This window comes from Lynx rufus, unplaced genomic scaffold (genome assembly GCF_022079265.1).
Source record: "Lynx rufus isolate CCGP_SWC_20201006 ecotype Redwood Valley unplaced genomic scaffold, mLynRuf1.p SCAF_3, whole genome shotgun sequence".
Lineage (NCBI taxonomy): Eukaryota > Metazoa > Chordata > Mammalia > Carnivora > Felidae > Lynx > Lynx rufus.
In genome coordinates, this window is record NW_025814845.1 from 164,248,250 (window position 1) to 164,263,679 (window position 15,430).

Genomic DNA, 15,430 nt, shown 5'->3' on the forward strand with positions numbered 1-15,430 from the left:
AAGAAAATCTAAAGACTATGCTCTTTGACATTAGTCTTGATAGTGAATTTTTAGATTTAGGAACAAGAGCAAAATTAAGTGAGACCACATCAAACTAAATAGTTCCACACAACAAAGGAAACCGTTAACAAAATAAAAAGGCAACCTACTAAGTGGGAAAGATATTTACACTGTTTGTGGAAATGTTAACCTGTATGGTTGCTATGGCAAACAGCATGGAGGTTCCTCAACAAATTAAAAATAGAACTACCGGGGCGCCTGGGTGGCGCAGTCGGTTAAGCGTCCGACTTCAGCCAGGTCACGATCTCGCGGTCCGTGAGTTCGAGCCCCGCGTCGGGCTCTGGGCTGATGGCTCGGAGCCTGGAGCCTGTTTCCGACTCTGTGTCTCCCTCTCTCTCTGCCCCTCCCCCGTTCATGCTCTGTCTCTCTCTGTCCCAAAAATAAATAAACGTTGAAAAAAAATTTTTTTAAAAAAATAGAACTACCAATAATCCCACTTCTGAATATATAGCCAAAGAACACAAAATAATTATCTGAAAGAATTACCTGTACTCTCATATTTATAGAAGAATTATTTATAATATCCAAAGTATGGGGAAAACCTAAGTGTCTATCTACAGATGTATGGATACAACTATATATACACAATGGAGTATTATGCACCCTTATAAAAGAGTGAAATCTTGTCATAGGTAGTAGACATGAATGAATCTGGAAGCCATTATGCTAACCGAAGACAGAGAAAGACAAATACTATATGGTATCCCTTGTTGTATTGTAATATGTGGAATTTTAAAAGAAAGTTGAATTTACAACAGTGAAGAATATGTCACTTTCAAGAGTTGAGTTGTGAGGGAAGTAGGGAACAAGTGGTAAAAGAATATAAACTTCTCAGTTATAAGATGGATACAATCTAAGGAAGTAATGTATAACATGCTGAGTACAGTTGATAACAGTGCATTGAATAGTTGAAATTTTCTGAGAATAGAATTTACATATCTTCACACACAAAATTTATATATATATTTTTTTATATATGTATATATTTATATATACATATAATTTTACATATTTATATATGTATAAGTGTGTATATATATTTTATATATATGTATATATTTATATATATACATATAAATTTATATATATGTGTGTATATATATATATATAAGTGTGAGGTGAGGAGTGTGTTAACTCAATGAGGGACCCCTTTCATGATGTATATTAAATCCTCATACTATATACTTTAAATATCTCACATTAAATGGTCAACTACATGCAAAAAAATTTTTAATAAAGCAACCTAGAAGAGGAAATCTGATCCATACAGTAACTAATTATGATTTTCCAGGATTTTTGCAGCCTTCGGAAGATAGTTTTGTGAAAATCAATAGTGGCCATTAATTTTAAATAAATGAATAAATAATTAAATCTCTTACATGCATAAATCAGTAATTCCAGAGGGAGAGGAGGATGACAGCAGAGTAGGAGGATCCTAGGCTCATGTTGTCCTATGAACACAACTAGATAACTATCAGATCATCCTAAATAACCCAACAAACTCCACAACTTAAGGGAGAGAAGAATCCTCATCAAAGAATGTAGGAAGTACGGAGATATGGTTTAGGGGAGAAACTGATTCCAGGTGCTACAGAGGGGAGAGAGTTGTGGTCACAGAAAAGGATGAGAGAGAGAGCAACACACAAGGAGAATATTGCCTCAAAGCCATTGCCTTGGAAAACAAGACGGGCTGGATATCATGAGAACTTGCTTAGAACCTGTATTTTTTTTTTAAATGTTTGTTTTTAAGAGCAAGAGAGCAAGAGAGGAGGGGCAGAGAGAGAGGGAAACAGAGAATCTGAAGCAGGCTTTGTACTTTCAGCATAGAGCCCAATACCGGTCTCCAACCCATGACCCTTGAGATCATCACCTGAGCCAAAGTCAGATACTTAACTGACTAAGCCTCCCAAGTGACCCAAGAGCCTGGATTTTTAAAGGTCAGGATGCTTGCCTGGGATATAGTCCATAGGGCACTGTGCTGCTCCTGGAGAGAAGGCAGGCAAACCAACCAAAGGCAACAGCATGGAAGCAGCAATCTGAGAAATGCCTGGGGCACCCAAGAGGGAGATTATTCACTCTTGGGGCATGTGCCTGATGGGAAACATTTACAGAGATATCTCTTCAGGAACAAAGGAGCTGGCTAGTGCCAATTCCATCCCCAACCCCTCAGCAAAAACACAGCCACCTACCAGAAGTAGCATATTGCCAACACTGGCTGCCTAACTTGCATACACCAGGCCCTAACTCCCTACATTATGGTGGGACAGCCCTTATGAGGCAAGCATGCCTCATTCCCAGCATGGTGGGCCCCAACCCCAGATGACCAGCAGAAACCATTGCCCATACCATGTCTACTGACCATAGTGTTCTTGTGGAGGTTGTGTCAGGTCTCATTTTACAAGTAGACCAGTGCAAATTTACATAAAACTTGCCACATTCAGACCAGGGAACAAACACTGCTCACAGAAGGCAAGGAGAGCCTCTGCAGATGACCAGCCTGAAGGATACAGCAGCCAAAGCACAATAGCAGAGCAGAGACAGCACACACCAGAGAAAATCCCTGAATCACCAGGTCCAGGACATTACATATTCTCTTCCTTAAGGAGCCATTGCTTTCAGAAGCAGGAAAAATAACTAGCTTTTCTAGCACAGAAAAAAAGACAAAGCCTTAGACAAAATGTCAAGATAGAGGAATTTATACCAAATGAAAGAACAAATTACATCCACAGCCAGATATCTAAGAAAAAGATATAAGTAACATTCATGATTGAGAATTTAAAGCAGCAATTATAAGGATAGTCACTGAGCTTAAAAAAAGTGTAGAAAACATCCAGGGGACCCTTGCCACAGAAATAAAAAAGTGAAAACAGAACCATTCAGAGACAAGAGTGCAATAAACAAGATTACAAACATGCTTGATGCAATGAACAGTAGGCTGTAAGTAGTAGAGGAACAATGACCTAGAAGACAAAATAATTGAAAGAAACGAAGCTGAACAAAAGAAGAATTATGCAACATGAGAATGGACTTAGGGAACTCAGTGGTTCAATCAAGCAAAATAACATTATAGGAGTGACAAAAGAAGAAGACAGAAAAGGGGGCAGAAAATTTATTTGAGGGAAGAATAGGTGAAAACATCCCTAATCTGGGAAAGGAAAAAGACATCCAGATCCAGGAGACAGAAAACTCCCATCCAAAGCAAAAAAGCCGGCCAACACCAAGACATATTGCAATTAAATTTACAAAATGTAGTGATAAAAAGTTTTTAAAGCAGGAAGACAAAAGATTATCTTCAAATAATCAAATAGCAATGGAGAAAAAAAAACACATTTTTAATTTGATCACCAAATGCGCAACTTTGATAATTGTTAATTTTGTGGTTTATTTTAAATATATTTTCGTGGTGGTTATTTTGAAGTTTTAATCAAAAATCTTTAATCATGAGTGTCTAATAAACAGTAAAAACAAAGGTAAGCCAAGAAATTGAAACAGGTGAAATAAGACAAATGTTCTTAATTTGGTGTTGTGTTTTTCAGCAGTTTATCAGTCTATTAGCTTTCATCTTCATTTCACTCCTCTTTATTAATTGAATGTAAGCATCCATTTTCTGCAAACTTCATACTAAGTGTACATTAAAAGATTTGCCCTGCTTGAAGGAACAGAGATTCACAAAAGACTGGGCAATTGGTTTTCTCAGTGGTGCCCCACATTTTTATGGCAGTTGAGAAAATTGTAGCTAGAAGATGCCAAAGTACTAAATGACACCACCATCCTACCACATTGATAGCTTTACTGGGAGTTTCAATATAAGAGATTATTTGGTGGATATAGTTCAGTATTATTCATTGTACTTAATCTAAAATTATTCATTGTATTCTGTGTACTTGGCGATGTGCTAAAACATGTAAAAATCAAAATCAAAATCATGATTTCAGCAAAAGAATCCTCACTCTTTTGAAAGAAGACAGGTATGAAGGTAGTGGGTAGAAAGAGCAAAGGCTTTAGAGATTTTGCAATCATTACCTTACCATCTCTCTTTGATTACTAGATCTGTGGCCTTGGGAATTTATTTAAACTCTCTGAGTTTGCTTCCTTATCTGTAATATAGGATACTAATATCCATCTTACAAGATCTTTATGATCATTAATATTTGACACAGACACACAGTAAGTGATAGCTCTTATTATAGTGTTTTTATCAAGACTGATGGACTATTGGAAAACATGATAGTTTATTACACTAAATAACTTTGTTCATTGAATATTGTGTTAGGTGCTCAAACTGTGTTTTCTCCCTTTAGAGATGATGAGGAGAAAAAAAAATCTCCAACTGAAGGAACTGATGAGAAGGCTAATGGAACACATCCAAAGACCATCAGTCGTATTGGGAGTACTACCAACCCATTCTTAGACATTCCTCATGACCCAAATGCTGCTGTATACAAAAGTGGATTCTTGGCTCGGAAAATCCATGCAGATATGGATGGGAAGAAGAGTAAGCATAATTTGTTATTGTCATTTTCTATTTTAATTATTTCATCTTGAGGTTCAAAATTTAAAGTGAATTTATCTGAAGTAAAGTCAAGGATAAAGAAAAATTATATTAGGTTTGTCTAGAAAAGTATTACTGAAGTTTGATGATGCCTCTAACCCTCAGAAATCCATTGTCACACTTGATCTTCTCCAAGTAGAATTATAGAACTTCAGAAATGGAAGACCTCTTACAGATTATTCCTTTCTAGCTTTTTATTCATTTATTTACTCTTGCCTTCAACAAATAATTTTGAGTACTTACTATGTGCTAGGCATCAAAAATATAGCAATGAATACGATGGAAAAGGTATCTGTCTTCATGGAGTTTACATCTCTCATGGTTGTGGGGAAGAATTAATTTATAACACATAGAATAATCAATAATGTAAGATCCCAGAAACAAAACAGGAAGGGAAAGAATTGCAGTCTATGCACATTTGAATGATTGGCCTTTGTGGAAGATGGATAGGTGCAACATAGGCATGCATGGTATACACTTGATCTTAGCCAAAAGGCCGAGAAGCGATAGGCATGCATGGTATAATTAGTATTGGGAAATTAGAGTCCCATCTGATAGCTTTGTGAAGTATGAGACATAGTTACCTATAACAGATAATAGTGTTTGAAATTTGAAAGAAATGAAGTATGTTTCTGTGCTTAGAATAGCCTATGTAGAGTGAAATAGCAATTTGATATAGTTGGACAGGCTAAGGTAAGCTGGTATGTATGCTCACAATTAGTAGGTTAAACCTTTAGAGTATCCTTACCTACCTACAGATGCAAACATGTAGTGCTTGGATGGACATTACCACTATTTCCATCTGTGACTTTTTCTTACTGTGGTAGTACTTTCTGTTAGGTTACAGTCAAGAGAAAGACTGTAATAGAGTGGCTTTGGAACTGACTTAAGATGCTGACTAAGTTTCTCAGTTTTTCCAAGTTTCTTAGGAGTACCTCTACCATATTTCCTGTGCACTCTATATACTAGCCTACTAGACTACTTGATTTTTTCTAAGAGAATTGTGTCAGGACTCTTGTAGTTGCAAGTGACAGCAAATCTGACTGGCTTATGAAAAAAGGGCAAGGCCACACTTAAAATGAAGAATTATCACCAGGACACTTTATTGTATTGTCTCTGCATTATAGTGCATGTCACCTGTATTCCTTACAACAGGGCTCTTTCACATGGCTAGATACATAATTATTAGCAGCATTACTTTATGTGTTCAATTTTGTCACCAAAGTATTCTTGTTTCCTAACTTTGAATTTAGTATATTATGTGGCAAGATTCTGATTTGTATTACAGAGGGATGGAATACTGTGATTGACAGCACACACTTGGTTGAATGCAAATAGAAAAGTTCCCTCAAGAATGAATAAAGTACAGAAAAGGGGGTCTTTTTGGTAGATAAAACAATGGTATTCATTTCTTTGTTGCCAGCATACACACACACCCTTTCTCCATCCAGTTCAAATGGTGCTTTTGCTGAACCTAGTACAGTTTTCCATTTATAACCACAGATACACTCATTCTCTGTCCCACATGCCGTGCCTAGAAGTGACTCTCATCTCCAAGATTAAAATTAGCTGATTGGTGTCCATTTTGTCTCAGATAGGGATGTAAATTCACTTATAGGCTAAATTAAAAATATACAAATGTCTGACATACTTCATGTAAAGTAATAGAAGCAAAAAACAGAATAACTGCAATTTAAAATAACAGTTCAAAAAAGCAAAAATAGCAAGATAGCTATCACTTATTCCATGTAATTTTCTACATTCTGCCTCATAAGGATAACAAAGTTAACCTAATTGAGTCTTTTTTCATTGAGTCCCTTCCCTAGCGATGGATTGACATAATTGGTTAGCTTATTCCAAAGAGTCCCCAGATTCAGCCTATCAATGACATTTTCTTTGTTTCATGTTTCCCTGTGCCATCTTGGAGGATTATTGGAGAAAATTCCCTTGCTGGAAGCTCTACTCCCTTATTAGCCCACTTTTATATGAGTATAGGTACAAAATCTAGGAGTTGCTTAGCAGTTGAGACAGAACTCTTATATCACACTAGGTTTTTCTGCCAATATAACTACTTTAAAGCCTTAGTTAACTCCTTTGAGTACTTCAGATTGATTAGGACAGTATGACATAGGACTTTTGTCTTTTTAGCAACCTAAGAATTTCTGCCTAGGTGGGACCCTCCCCTGGAAGACCAGTGACAGGCCCCTGCCCACACCACATCCCTAAAGCCTGGAGTTTTAAGACTAGCAGGCTTGGCTGTGATACAGCTCAGAGGGCACCACAGGCTAACAACCTGGAGGCAGACAGTGTGGATACAGCAATCTGAAACACACCTAGAACACACAGAGGGGAGATTATTCACTCTTCTCAGCTTGCTTTCCTGATAGAAAGCATGCACAGGGACTCCTTTCCTTGAAGAAAGGAGCTGGCTGGTGCCATTTCCCTCCCCTGCCCTCAGCATAAACACAGAGCCATTTGTGGGAAGCAGCATAGCATCAACACTGGCTGCCTAACCTACTTATACCAAGCCCCACACCCCTGGGCTCTGACACTACTGCCCTTCTTGGTCAAGCTTTCTCCCATCCTAGCATGGTTCCCTTTCCATAGAACACCAGCAGAAACCCCTGCCCACACCATGGCTCCCAACCAGAGAATTCTCTAGGACTTTAGTTCAGGTGGAAGTAGTATCATATCTCATTTAGCAAGCAGACCAGAATATACCTAGTTAAAACTTGATTCTGGCCAAAGACCAAACACTGTCAACTGCAGGCAAGACAGACAACTGGCCTGAAGGATACAGCAGCCAGAAAAGAACAGCAGAGTGCACACATCACACTCTGAAGTACCAGGCCCTGGGCACTATATGATCTCTTTCATAAAGCCATTATTCTTAGAAGCAGGAAACCTAATGGAGTTTTCTAATATACAGAAGAGGATAGAAACTTAGATAAAATGCCAAGACAGGAATTTAGCCCAGATGAAAGGAGAAGACAAGGCCATGGCCAGAGATCTAAGAGAAACAGATATAAGTAACATACCTGATGGAGAATTTAAAGCAACAATCATAAGGATACTTACTGGGCTTGAGAAAATAATGGAAGACTTCATGCATGTCCTTACCACAGAGATAAAAGAGTTAAAAACAGAAATGAAAAATGCAGTAACATTCAAAACAAGCTTCATGCAATGAACACAAGGATGGAAGAAGCAGAGAAACAACTAGGTAATGTAGAAGATAAAATAATGAAATATAGTGAAGCTGAATAAAACAGAGAAAGAAGAATTATGCAACATGAGAATATACTTAGGGAACTCAATTACTCCATCAAGCATAATAACATTCATATTATAGGAGTCTCAGTAGAAGAGAGAAAAGGGGGCAGAAAATTTCTCTAGATCCTAGGAGGCACAGAAACCTCCCATCAAAATCAACAAAAGTAAGCCAGTACTAAGGCATTATAATTAAATTTGCAAAATATAGTGATTAAGAAAAAAAAATCTTAAAAGCAACAAGACAAAAGAAGTCCCTAACCTACAAGGGAAACCCATAAGGCTCGCTGCAGATTTCTCAACAGAAACTTCCCAAGTCAGGAGAGACTGGCATGATGTATTCAAAGTTCTGAATGGGAAAATTTTGCAGCCAAGAATACTCTGTCTAGCAAGGCTATCATTCAGAATAGAAGGAAAGGTAGAGTTTCCCAGATGAACAAAAACTAATGGAGTTTAAAGCAGCCCTGCAAGAAAACTTAAAGGGAACTGAGTAGAAAGGAAAGACCAAAGTGACAAAAACAAGAAAGAAGAGAACATCTCCAGAAACCATGACAAAAGAAGGAATAAAACGGCATTAAATACATATCCATCAATAGTTACTCTGAGTGAAAATGGACTAAATGCTCAAATCAAAAGACATAGGGTGTCAGATTGGATAAAAAGACAAGACCCATCTATATGCTGCCTACAAAAGACTCCTTTTAGACCTAACACAACTGTGCCTTGAAAGTGACAGGATGGAGAAATATTTATCATGCAAGTGGACACCTAAATAAAGTTGGAGTAGCAATACTTATATAGGACAAGGTACACTTTAAACCAAAGACTATAACAAAAGATGAAGAAGGGCACTATATCATAATAAAGGAGTCTATCCAAAAAGATCTGACAGTTGGAAGTTATTATGCACCCAAGATGGAGGCACCCAAGTGTATAAAACAATTAATAACAAACATAAAGCAACCCCTTGATAATAATACAATAAGAGGAGGAGACTTTATCACCCACTTATATCAGTGAACAGATCATCTGTGGAAAAAAATTAAACAAGGAAACAATGGATTTGAATGACATACTGGACCAGATGGACTTAACAGATATATTCAGAACATTCCATCCTAAAACACCAGAATACACATTATTTTCAAGTGCACATGGGACATTCCCCTGAATAGATCGCATACTAGGTCACAAATGAGACTTCAAAAAGTACAAAAAGATTGAGATCATACCATGCATCTTTTTTGACCACAACACTATGAAACGTGATGTCAATCACAAGAAAAACTATGAAAAGACAACAAATACTGGAGGTTAAACAACATGCTACTAAACAATGAATGAGTCAACCAGGAAATCAAAGAAGAAATTTAAAAAATACTTGGAAACAAATGAAAATGAAAACACAGTGGTCCAAAACCTTTGGGATATGCAGGAAAAGCAGTCCTAAGGTGGAAGTATACAGTGCTACACGCCTACTTCAAGAAACAAGAAAAATCTCAAATGAAAAACCTAATCCTACACCTAAAGGAAGTAGAAAAGGAACAACAAATGAAGCCTAATGCCAGTAGAAGGAGGTAAATAATAAAGATTAAAGCAGAAATAAATGGTATAGAAACTAAAAAAACAATGGAGCAGACCAATGAAACTAGGGATTTCTTTGAAAATGTTAGTAACATTGATAAACTCTTAGCCAGATTTATCAAAAAAAAAAAAAGAAAAGAAAAAAAGGAAGGACCAAAATAAAATAAAAATAAAAGAGGAAAATTAACAGCCAACACTACAGAATACAAACAATTGTAAGAGAATATTATGAAAAATTACATGCCAACAAATTGGAAAACCTTGAAGATTGGATAAATTCCTAGAAAGATATCATACCAAAACTTAAATAGGAAGAAATAGAAAACTGAACAGACCAATAACTGGAAAATAAATTGAATTAATAATCAAAACTCTCCCGACAAACAAATTCCAGGGCCAAGTGGCATCACAGGTGGGTTCTACCAAACATTAAAAAGAGAGTTAATACCTATTCCTCTCAAACTATTCCAAAATATAGAAGAGGGTGGAAAACTTCCAAATTCATTCTATGAGTCCAGAATTACCCTGATACCAAAACCAGATAAAGACTCCACTAAAAGAGAAATAGAGGTTAATGTCCCTGATGAACATGGATGTAAAAAGTCTCAATAAAATAGCAGCAAACCAAATCTAACAGTACATTAAAAGAATCCCCATGATCAAGTGAGATTTATTCCTGGACTGCAAGGGTGGTTCAGTATTTGTAAATCAATCATCATGATACACCACATTAATAAAGGAAAGGATAAGAACCATATGATCTTTTAAACAGATGCAAAAAAAAAACATTTGACAAAGTACAATATCTATTCGTGATAAAAACCCTCAATGTAGTAGGGTTATTAGAGAGAACATAACAACATAATAAAGGTCATATACGAAAAAACCACAGCTAATATCTTCTTCAGTGGGGAAAAACTGAGATAATTTCCTCTACAGTCAGGAACAAGATAGGGATGTCCACTCTCACCATTGTTACTTTGACATAGTCCTGAAAGTCCTAGCCACAGCATTCAGAAAACAAAAATAAATAAAAGGCATCCACATCAGCAAGGAAGAAGTCAGACTTCAGTCTTTGCAGATGATGTGATACTCCATATAGAAAACCCGAAAGACTCCATCAAAAAATTGCTAGAACTGAAACATGAATTCAGTAAAGTCATAGGATTCAAAATCAAGGCACAGAAATCTTTTGTATTTCTATACGCCAATAATATAGCAGCAGAAAGAGAAATCAAGGAATGGATTCCATTTACAAGTGCACCAACAACCCTAAGATACTAGAAATAAACCTACTCAAGAGGTAAAAGATCTGTACTCTGAAAACTATAAAACACTGATGAAAGAAACTGAAGAGGACACAAAGAAATGAAGATGTTCTGTGATCATTAATTGGAAGAACAAACTTGTTAAAATGTCTACTACCCAAAGCAGTCTACACATTTAATGCAATCTCTATCAAAATACCACCAGCATTTTTCATAGAGCTAGAATAAACAATTCTAAAACTTGTCTAGAACCACAAAAGACCCTGAATAGCCAAGGCAGTCATGACAAAGAAAAGCAAATTGGAAGCATCACAATTCCAGGCTTTAAGTTATATTGCAATGCTGTTGTGATCAGGACACTATGGTACTGGCATAAAAACAGACACATGGATCAGTGGAACAGAATAGAAAACCCAGAAATGAACCACAACAATATGGCAATTTCATCTTCAACAAAGCAGGAAGGAATATCTAATGGGAAAAATTCTCTTCAACAAATGGTGTTCTGAAAATTGGACAGCAATATGCAAAGGCGTGAAACTGGGCCACTTTCTTACATCACACACAAAAATAAATTTAAAATGGCTAAAAGACCTAATTGTAAGGTGGGAAACTATTAAAATCTTAGAGAACACAGACAGTAACCTTGTTGACATCAGCCATAGCAACTTTGCACTAGATAAGTCTCCTGAGGCAAGGGGAACAAAAGCAAAAATAAACTATTGGGACTTCATCAAGATAAAAACTTCTGCACAGTGAAAGAAACAATCAATAAAACTAAAAGGCAATCTTTGGAATGGGAGAAGATATTTGCAAGTGATGTATCTGATAAAACGTTAGTATCCAAAATTTATAAAGAACTTATCAAACTCAACACCCAAAACACAAATAATCCAGTCAAAAAATGAGCAGAAGACATGAGTAGACATTTTTCCAAAGAAGGCCAACAGACACGTGAAAAGTTGTTCAACATCACTCATCATCAGGGAAATACAAATCAAAAGTGCATTGAGGTATCACGTCACACCTGTCAGAATGACTAAAATTAATGACACAGCAAACAACAGATGTTTTGAGTTTACTGAGAAAGGGAATCCCCATTACACTGTTGGGAATGCAAACTGGAACAGCCACTGAGGAAAACATTATGGAGGTTCCTCAAAAAGTTAAAATAGAAGGGCACCTGGGTGGCTCAGTTTGTTGATTGATCAGCTCTTGGTTTCAGCTCAGGTAATGATATCACAGTTCCTGGGTTCAAGCTCCACATTGGGCTCCAAACTGGTGGAGCAGAGCCTGCTTTGGATACTGTCTCCTTCTTTCTACCCCTCCTCCAGTCTTGCTCACTCTGTCTCTCTCTCTATCTCTCTCTCTCTCAAAAAAAAAGTTAAAAATAGAAATACCCTATGATTCAGCAGTTGAAGTACTAGGTATTTACCCAAAGGATACAAAACTACTGATTCAAAGGGGTACATGCACCACAGTATTTATAGCACATTGTCAACAATAGCCAAATTATGGTAAGTGCCCACATGGCAATCAACTGACTAATGGATACAGAAGTGGTATATGTATGTAATGGAATATTACTCTGCCAAAAATAGAATGAAATCTTGTCTTTGCAACCACATGGATGGAGCTAGAGAGAATCAGGCTAAGCAAAGTAAGTCCATCAGAGAAAGACAAATACTGTCTGATTTCACTCATGTGGAATTTAAGAAAGAAAACAAATGAACATAGAGGGGGGGGAAATAAAACAGACTCTTAACTATAGAGAACAAACTGATGTTCGTTGGAGGTGAGGTAGGTTTGTGGACAGGTTAAATGGATGATGGGTATCAAGGAGTGCCCTTGTGATGAGCACTGGCTGCTGTGTGTAAGTGATGTATCAGTAAATTCTGCAGCTGAAACTAATATTACATTGTCTGTTAACTAACTGGAGTTTAGATAAAAATTTGAAAAAAGGAAAAAAAATTACCTTGGAATAAGGGAGTGAGATTGAGAGATTGCTGTGGTGTATGCTAAGTATATGTTTAACTTCATAAGAAACTTCCCAACTATTCCAAAGTGTCTCTGTACCATTTTGCATTCCTCCTAGCTATGCATGTTATATCCTCTTGATAAAATGATTCCTTTCTCATGAAATGATCCCCCTCATTCCTGGTCTTACTTATTTTGAAATCCACTTTGTCTTAGATTAACATAGTAACTCTCCCTTTCTTTTTAGTTTCTGTGTGATATTTAGATTTTTTTTCTAGCTTTTTAATCTATAATTTTGTCTTTAAAATTGTTGTATACAGCATATTGATGTCTTGCTTTTTATCAATTTACAATCTCTGTGTTTTAACTAGAGTGTTTTCCTGCCTTGTTTAAGATTTGTGTGTGTGTGTGTGTGTGTGTGTGTGTGTGTGTGTGTGTGATTCTTTCTTCAATATTGGTGTATTGTCTTTGCTCTTTGTTTAATAATTTTAATGATTGTTTTTGGATTTACACTATAACTTGTCACAGTCTGTTTTCAAATTTTACTACTTCACGTGTAGTTTGAGACCCTTACAACAGGCTATTTTCTTTTCTCTTTTCCTAGCATTTGTGCTACTGTCATATGTTTTACTTGTGTATATGTTGTAAAACTCCTAGTACATGGTGATTATTTTTGCTTTAAATAGAAATGTGATTTTTACCTTCACCCACACATTAACTATTTCTGGGATACTAAGTTTCCCTTTGATTTTCCAAATTTCCACTTAGTATCTTTTTTTCTTAAATAATTTCCTTTAATATGTCTTAATAGTAAAGTCCTGCTAGCAAGAAATGTTCTCATGTTTTATTGGTTTTAAAAAAAAATGTGCAATGCAAGGGTGCCTGGGTGGTTCAGTTGGTTGAATGTCTGGCTCTTGATTTCAGCTCAGGTCATGATCTCACAGTTTGGTGAGATAGAGCTCTGTGCTGGTAGTATGGAATCTGCTTGGGATTCCCTCTCTTTTCCTTTCTCTCTGTTCCTTCCCTGCTTGTGCTCTGTCTCTCTTAAAATAAATTAATTAAAAAAATTTTTAATGTACACTGCATCTTAATTTTAGGAATTTATGATTACTGGTTGTAGAATTATTTGGCAGTGTTTTCCTTTTCCTTCAGTAATTTAAAAACATTCCATTGTTCAATGCCCTGTGTGATTTCAGGCAAAATGCCTGCTGACATTATTTGTTCCTCTGTACTTAGCATGTTTTTTTTTTCCTCCTTCTGACTGCTTTGGTGACTTTTCTTTTTCTTTTTGATTTTCAGCAGTTTTATTATGAGCTGTCTTAATGTGGTTTTCTTTTTCCTTGTCTGGTGGTTGACGTTCTTGGATTCATCAGTTTATATTTTTAACCAATTTTGGATATCTTTTAGCCTTTATTTCTATGGCACCCACCCCTCTTTCTGGGACTCTAGTTTCCTGTATATTTGACTACTTGGTATTACATGAAAGGTTCTTTAAGGCTCTGTTCAGTTTTTTCCAAATCTTTTATGTAGTTTCAGGACTTTATTTTAGTAACATTTTATTGCTGTGTCTTCAAGTTTACAACAGTATTTATCATTGTGTATATAGTATTCTTACTTTTGAAACTGCATCATGAATCTTTTCTATCCTCCATTTCTCTCATTATCAAGATTGTGTTTTTCTTAATATCCTTGAGCATATTTGTCATATTTACAATAGGTATCTTAAGGTTCTTCTCTTTGATTTCCCTTCTCTTTCATTTCCAGACTGTTACTTTAATTGTTCTGCTGCCTCTGGGTTATACTTTTCTTTATCTTTGTATTCCTAGTAATTTTTATTTGAATACCAGACATGTGACATTTTGGAAGACTAGATTTAGTTATATTACTTTAAAGAATACTGGATTCTATTGTATGGATAAGTAACTTGTAAAATAACTGAATCCTTTAGAGGCTTGCTGTTACCCTTAGTTATGATGGATCCAAAGCAGCCTTTATTCTGGGATTTATTTAGCTTCATACTAAAGCATTATTTAGACTCCATTGCCCTAGTTTTGCAAAGTCTTTCTGTACTCTGTCTGATGAGAGCACAGACTATTCTCAGCCCTATGTGAGCTTTTGAAATTGTTTATTCCACTACTTTTTGGTAGTTCTTTCCAACACCTTGGATAATTTACTTTCACATGCACTCAGGTTAGTGCTCTAGCCAAGACCTGGGAATTAATTCTGTAAATCTCCAGAGCTATCCTCTTGTGTAGCTTTCCCTCTGCTGGACAGTTCTAGCCACCTCAGCCATACCAAACTTAGCATGACTTCCAAGTTCTGTTTTGGTACCCTCTCTCACTACTGGATCTTAGCTATTTGTTCCAAGCAGTAATCTGGGATTACCTACCTCATTTGTTCCTTTCTCTTTGGAATCTATTCAAAGCTGCCTATTATACAATCTGAAAACTTTTGTTTTATATGTGTTGTTCTGTTTTCTAGTTCTTATGACAGGGGAGCAGTTTTTGTAACAGTTAATTTTTCATAGGCATAAGGAGAACTAAATTGATGACTGATCCCTTTTGTTAAGAAATTTCTTTCTAGGGGCGCCTGGGTGGCTCAGTCGGTGAAGCGTCTGACTTCAGCTCAGGTCATGATCTCGCGGTCCGTGAGTTCGAGCCCCGCGTCGGGCTCTGTGCTGACCGCTCAGAGCCTGGAGCCTGTTTCGGATTCTGTGTCT

At 36.5% G+C, this 15,430-nt stretch overlaps 1 protein-coding gene across 1 annotated transcript in view; it reads left to right on the plus strand.

Moving 5' to 3' along the window:
- Window positions 1-15,430, plus strand: part of PSD3 (pleckstrin and Sec7 domain containing 3) — a 553,196-nt gene that overhangs the window by 368,390 nt on the left and 169,376 nt on the right. Inside the window, exon 13 of the mRNA XM_047092318.1 lies at window positions 4,362-4,555. Coding sequence (XP_046948274.1) covers window positions 4,362-4,555 — 194 coding nt within the window. The remainder of the gene's footprint in view (window positions 1-4,361; window positions 4,556-15,430) is intronic.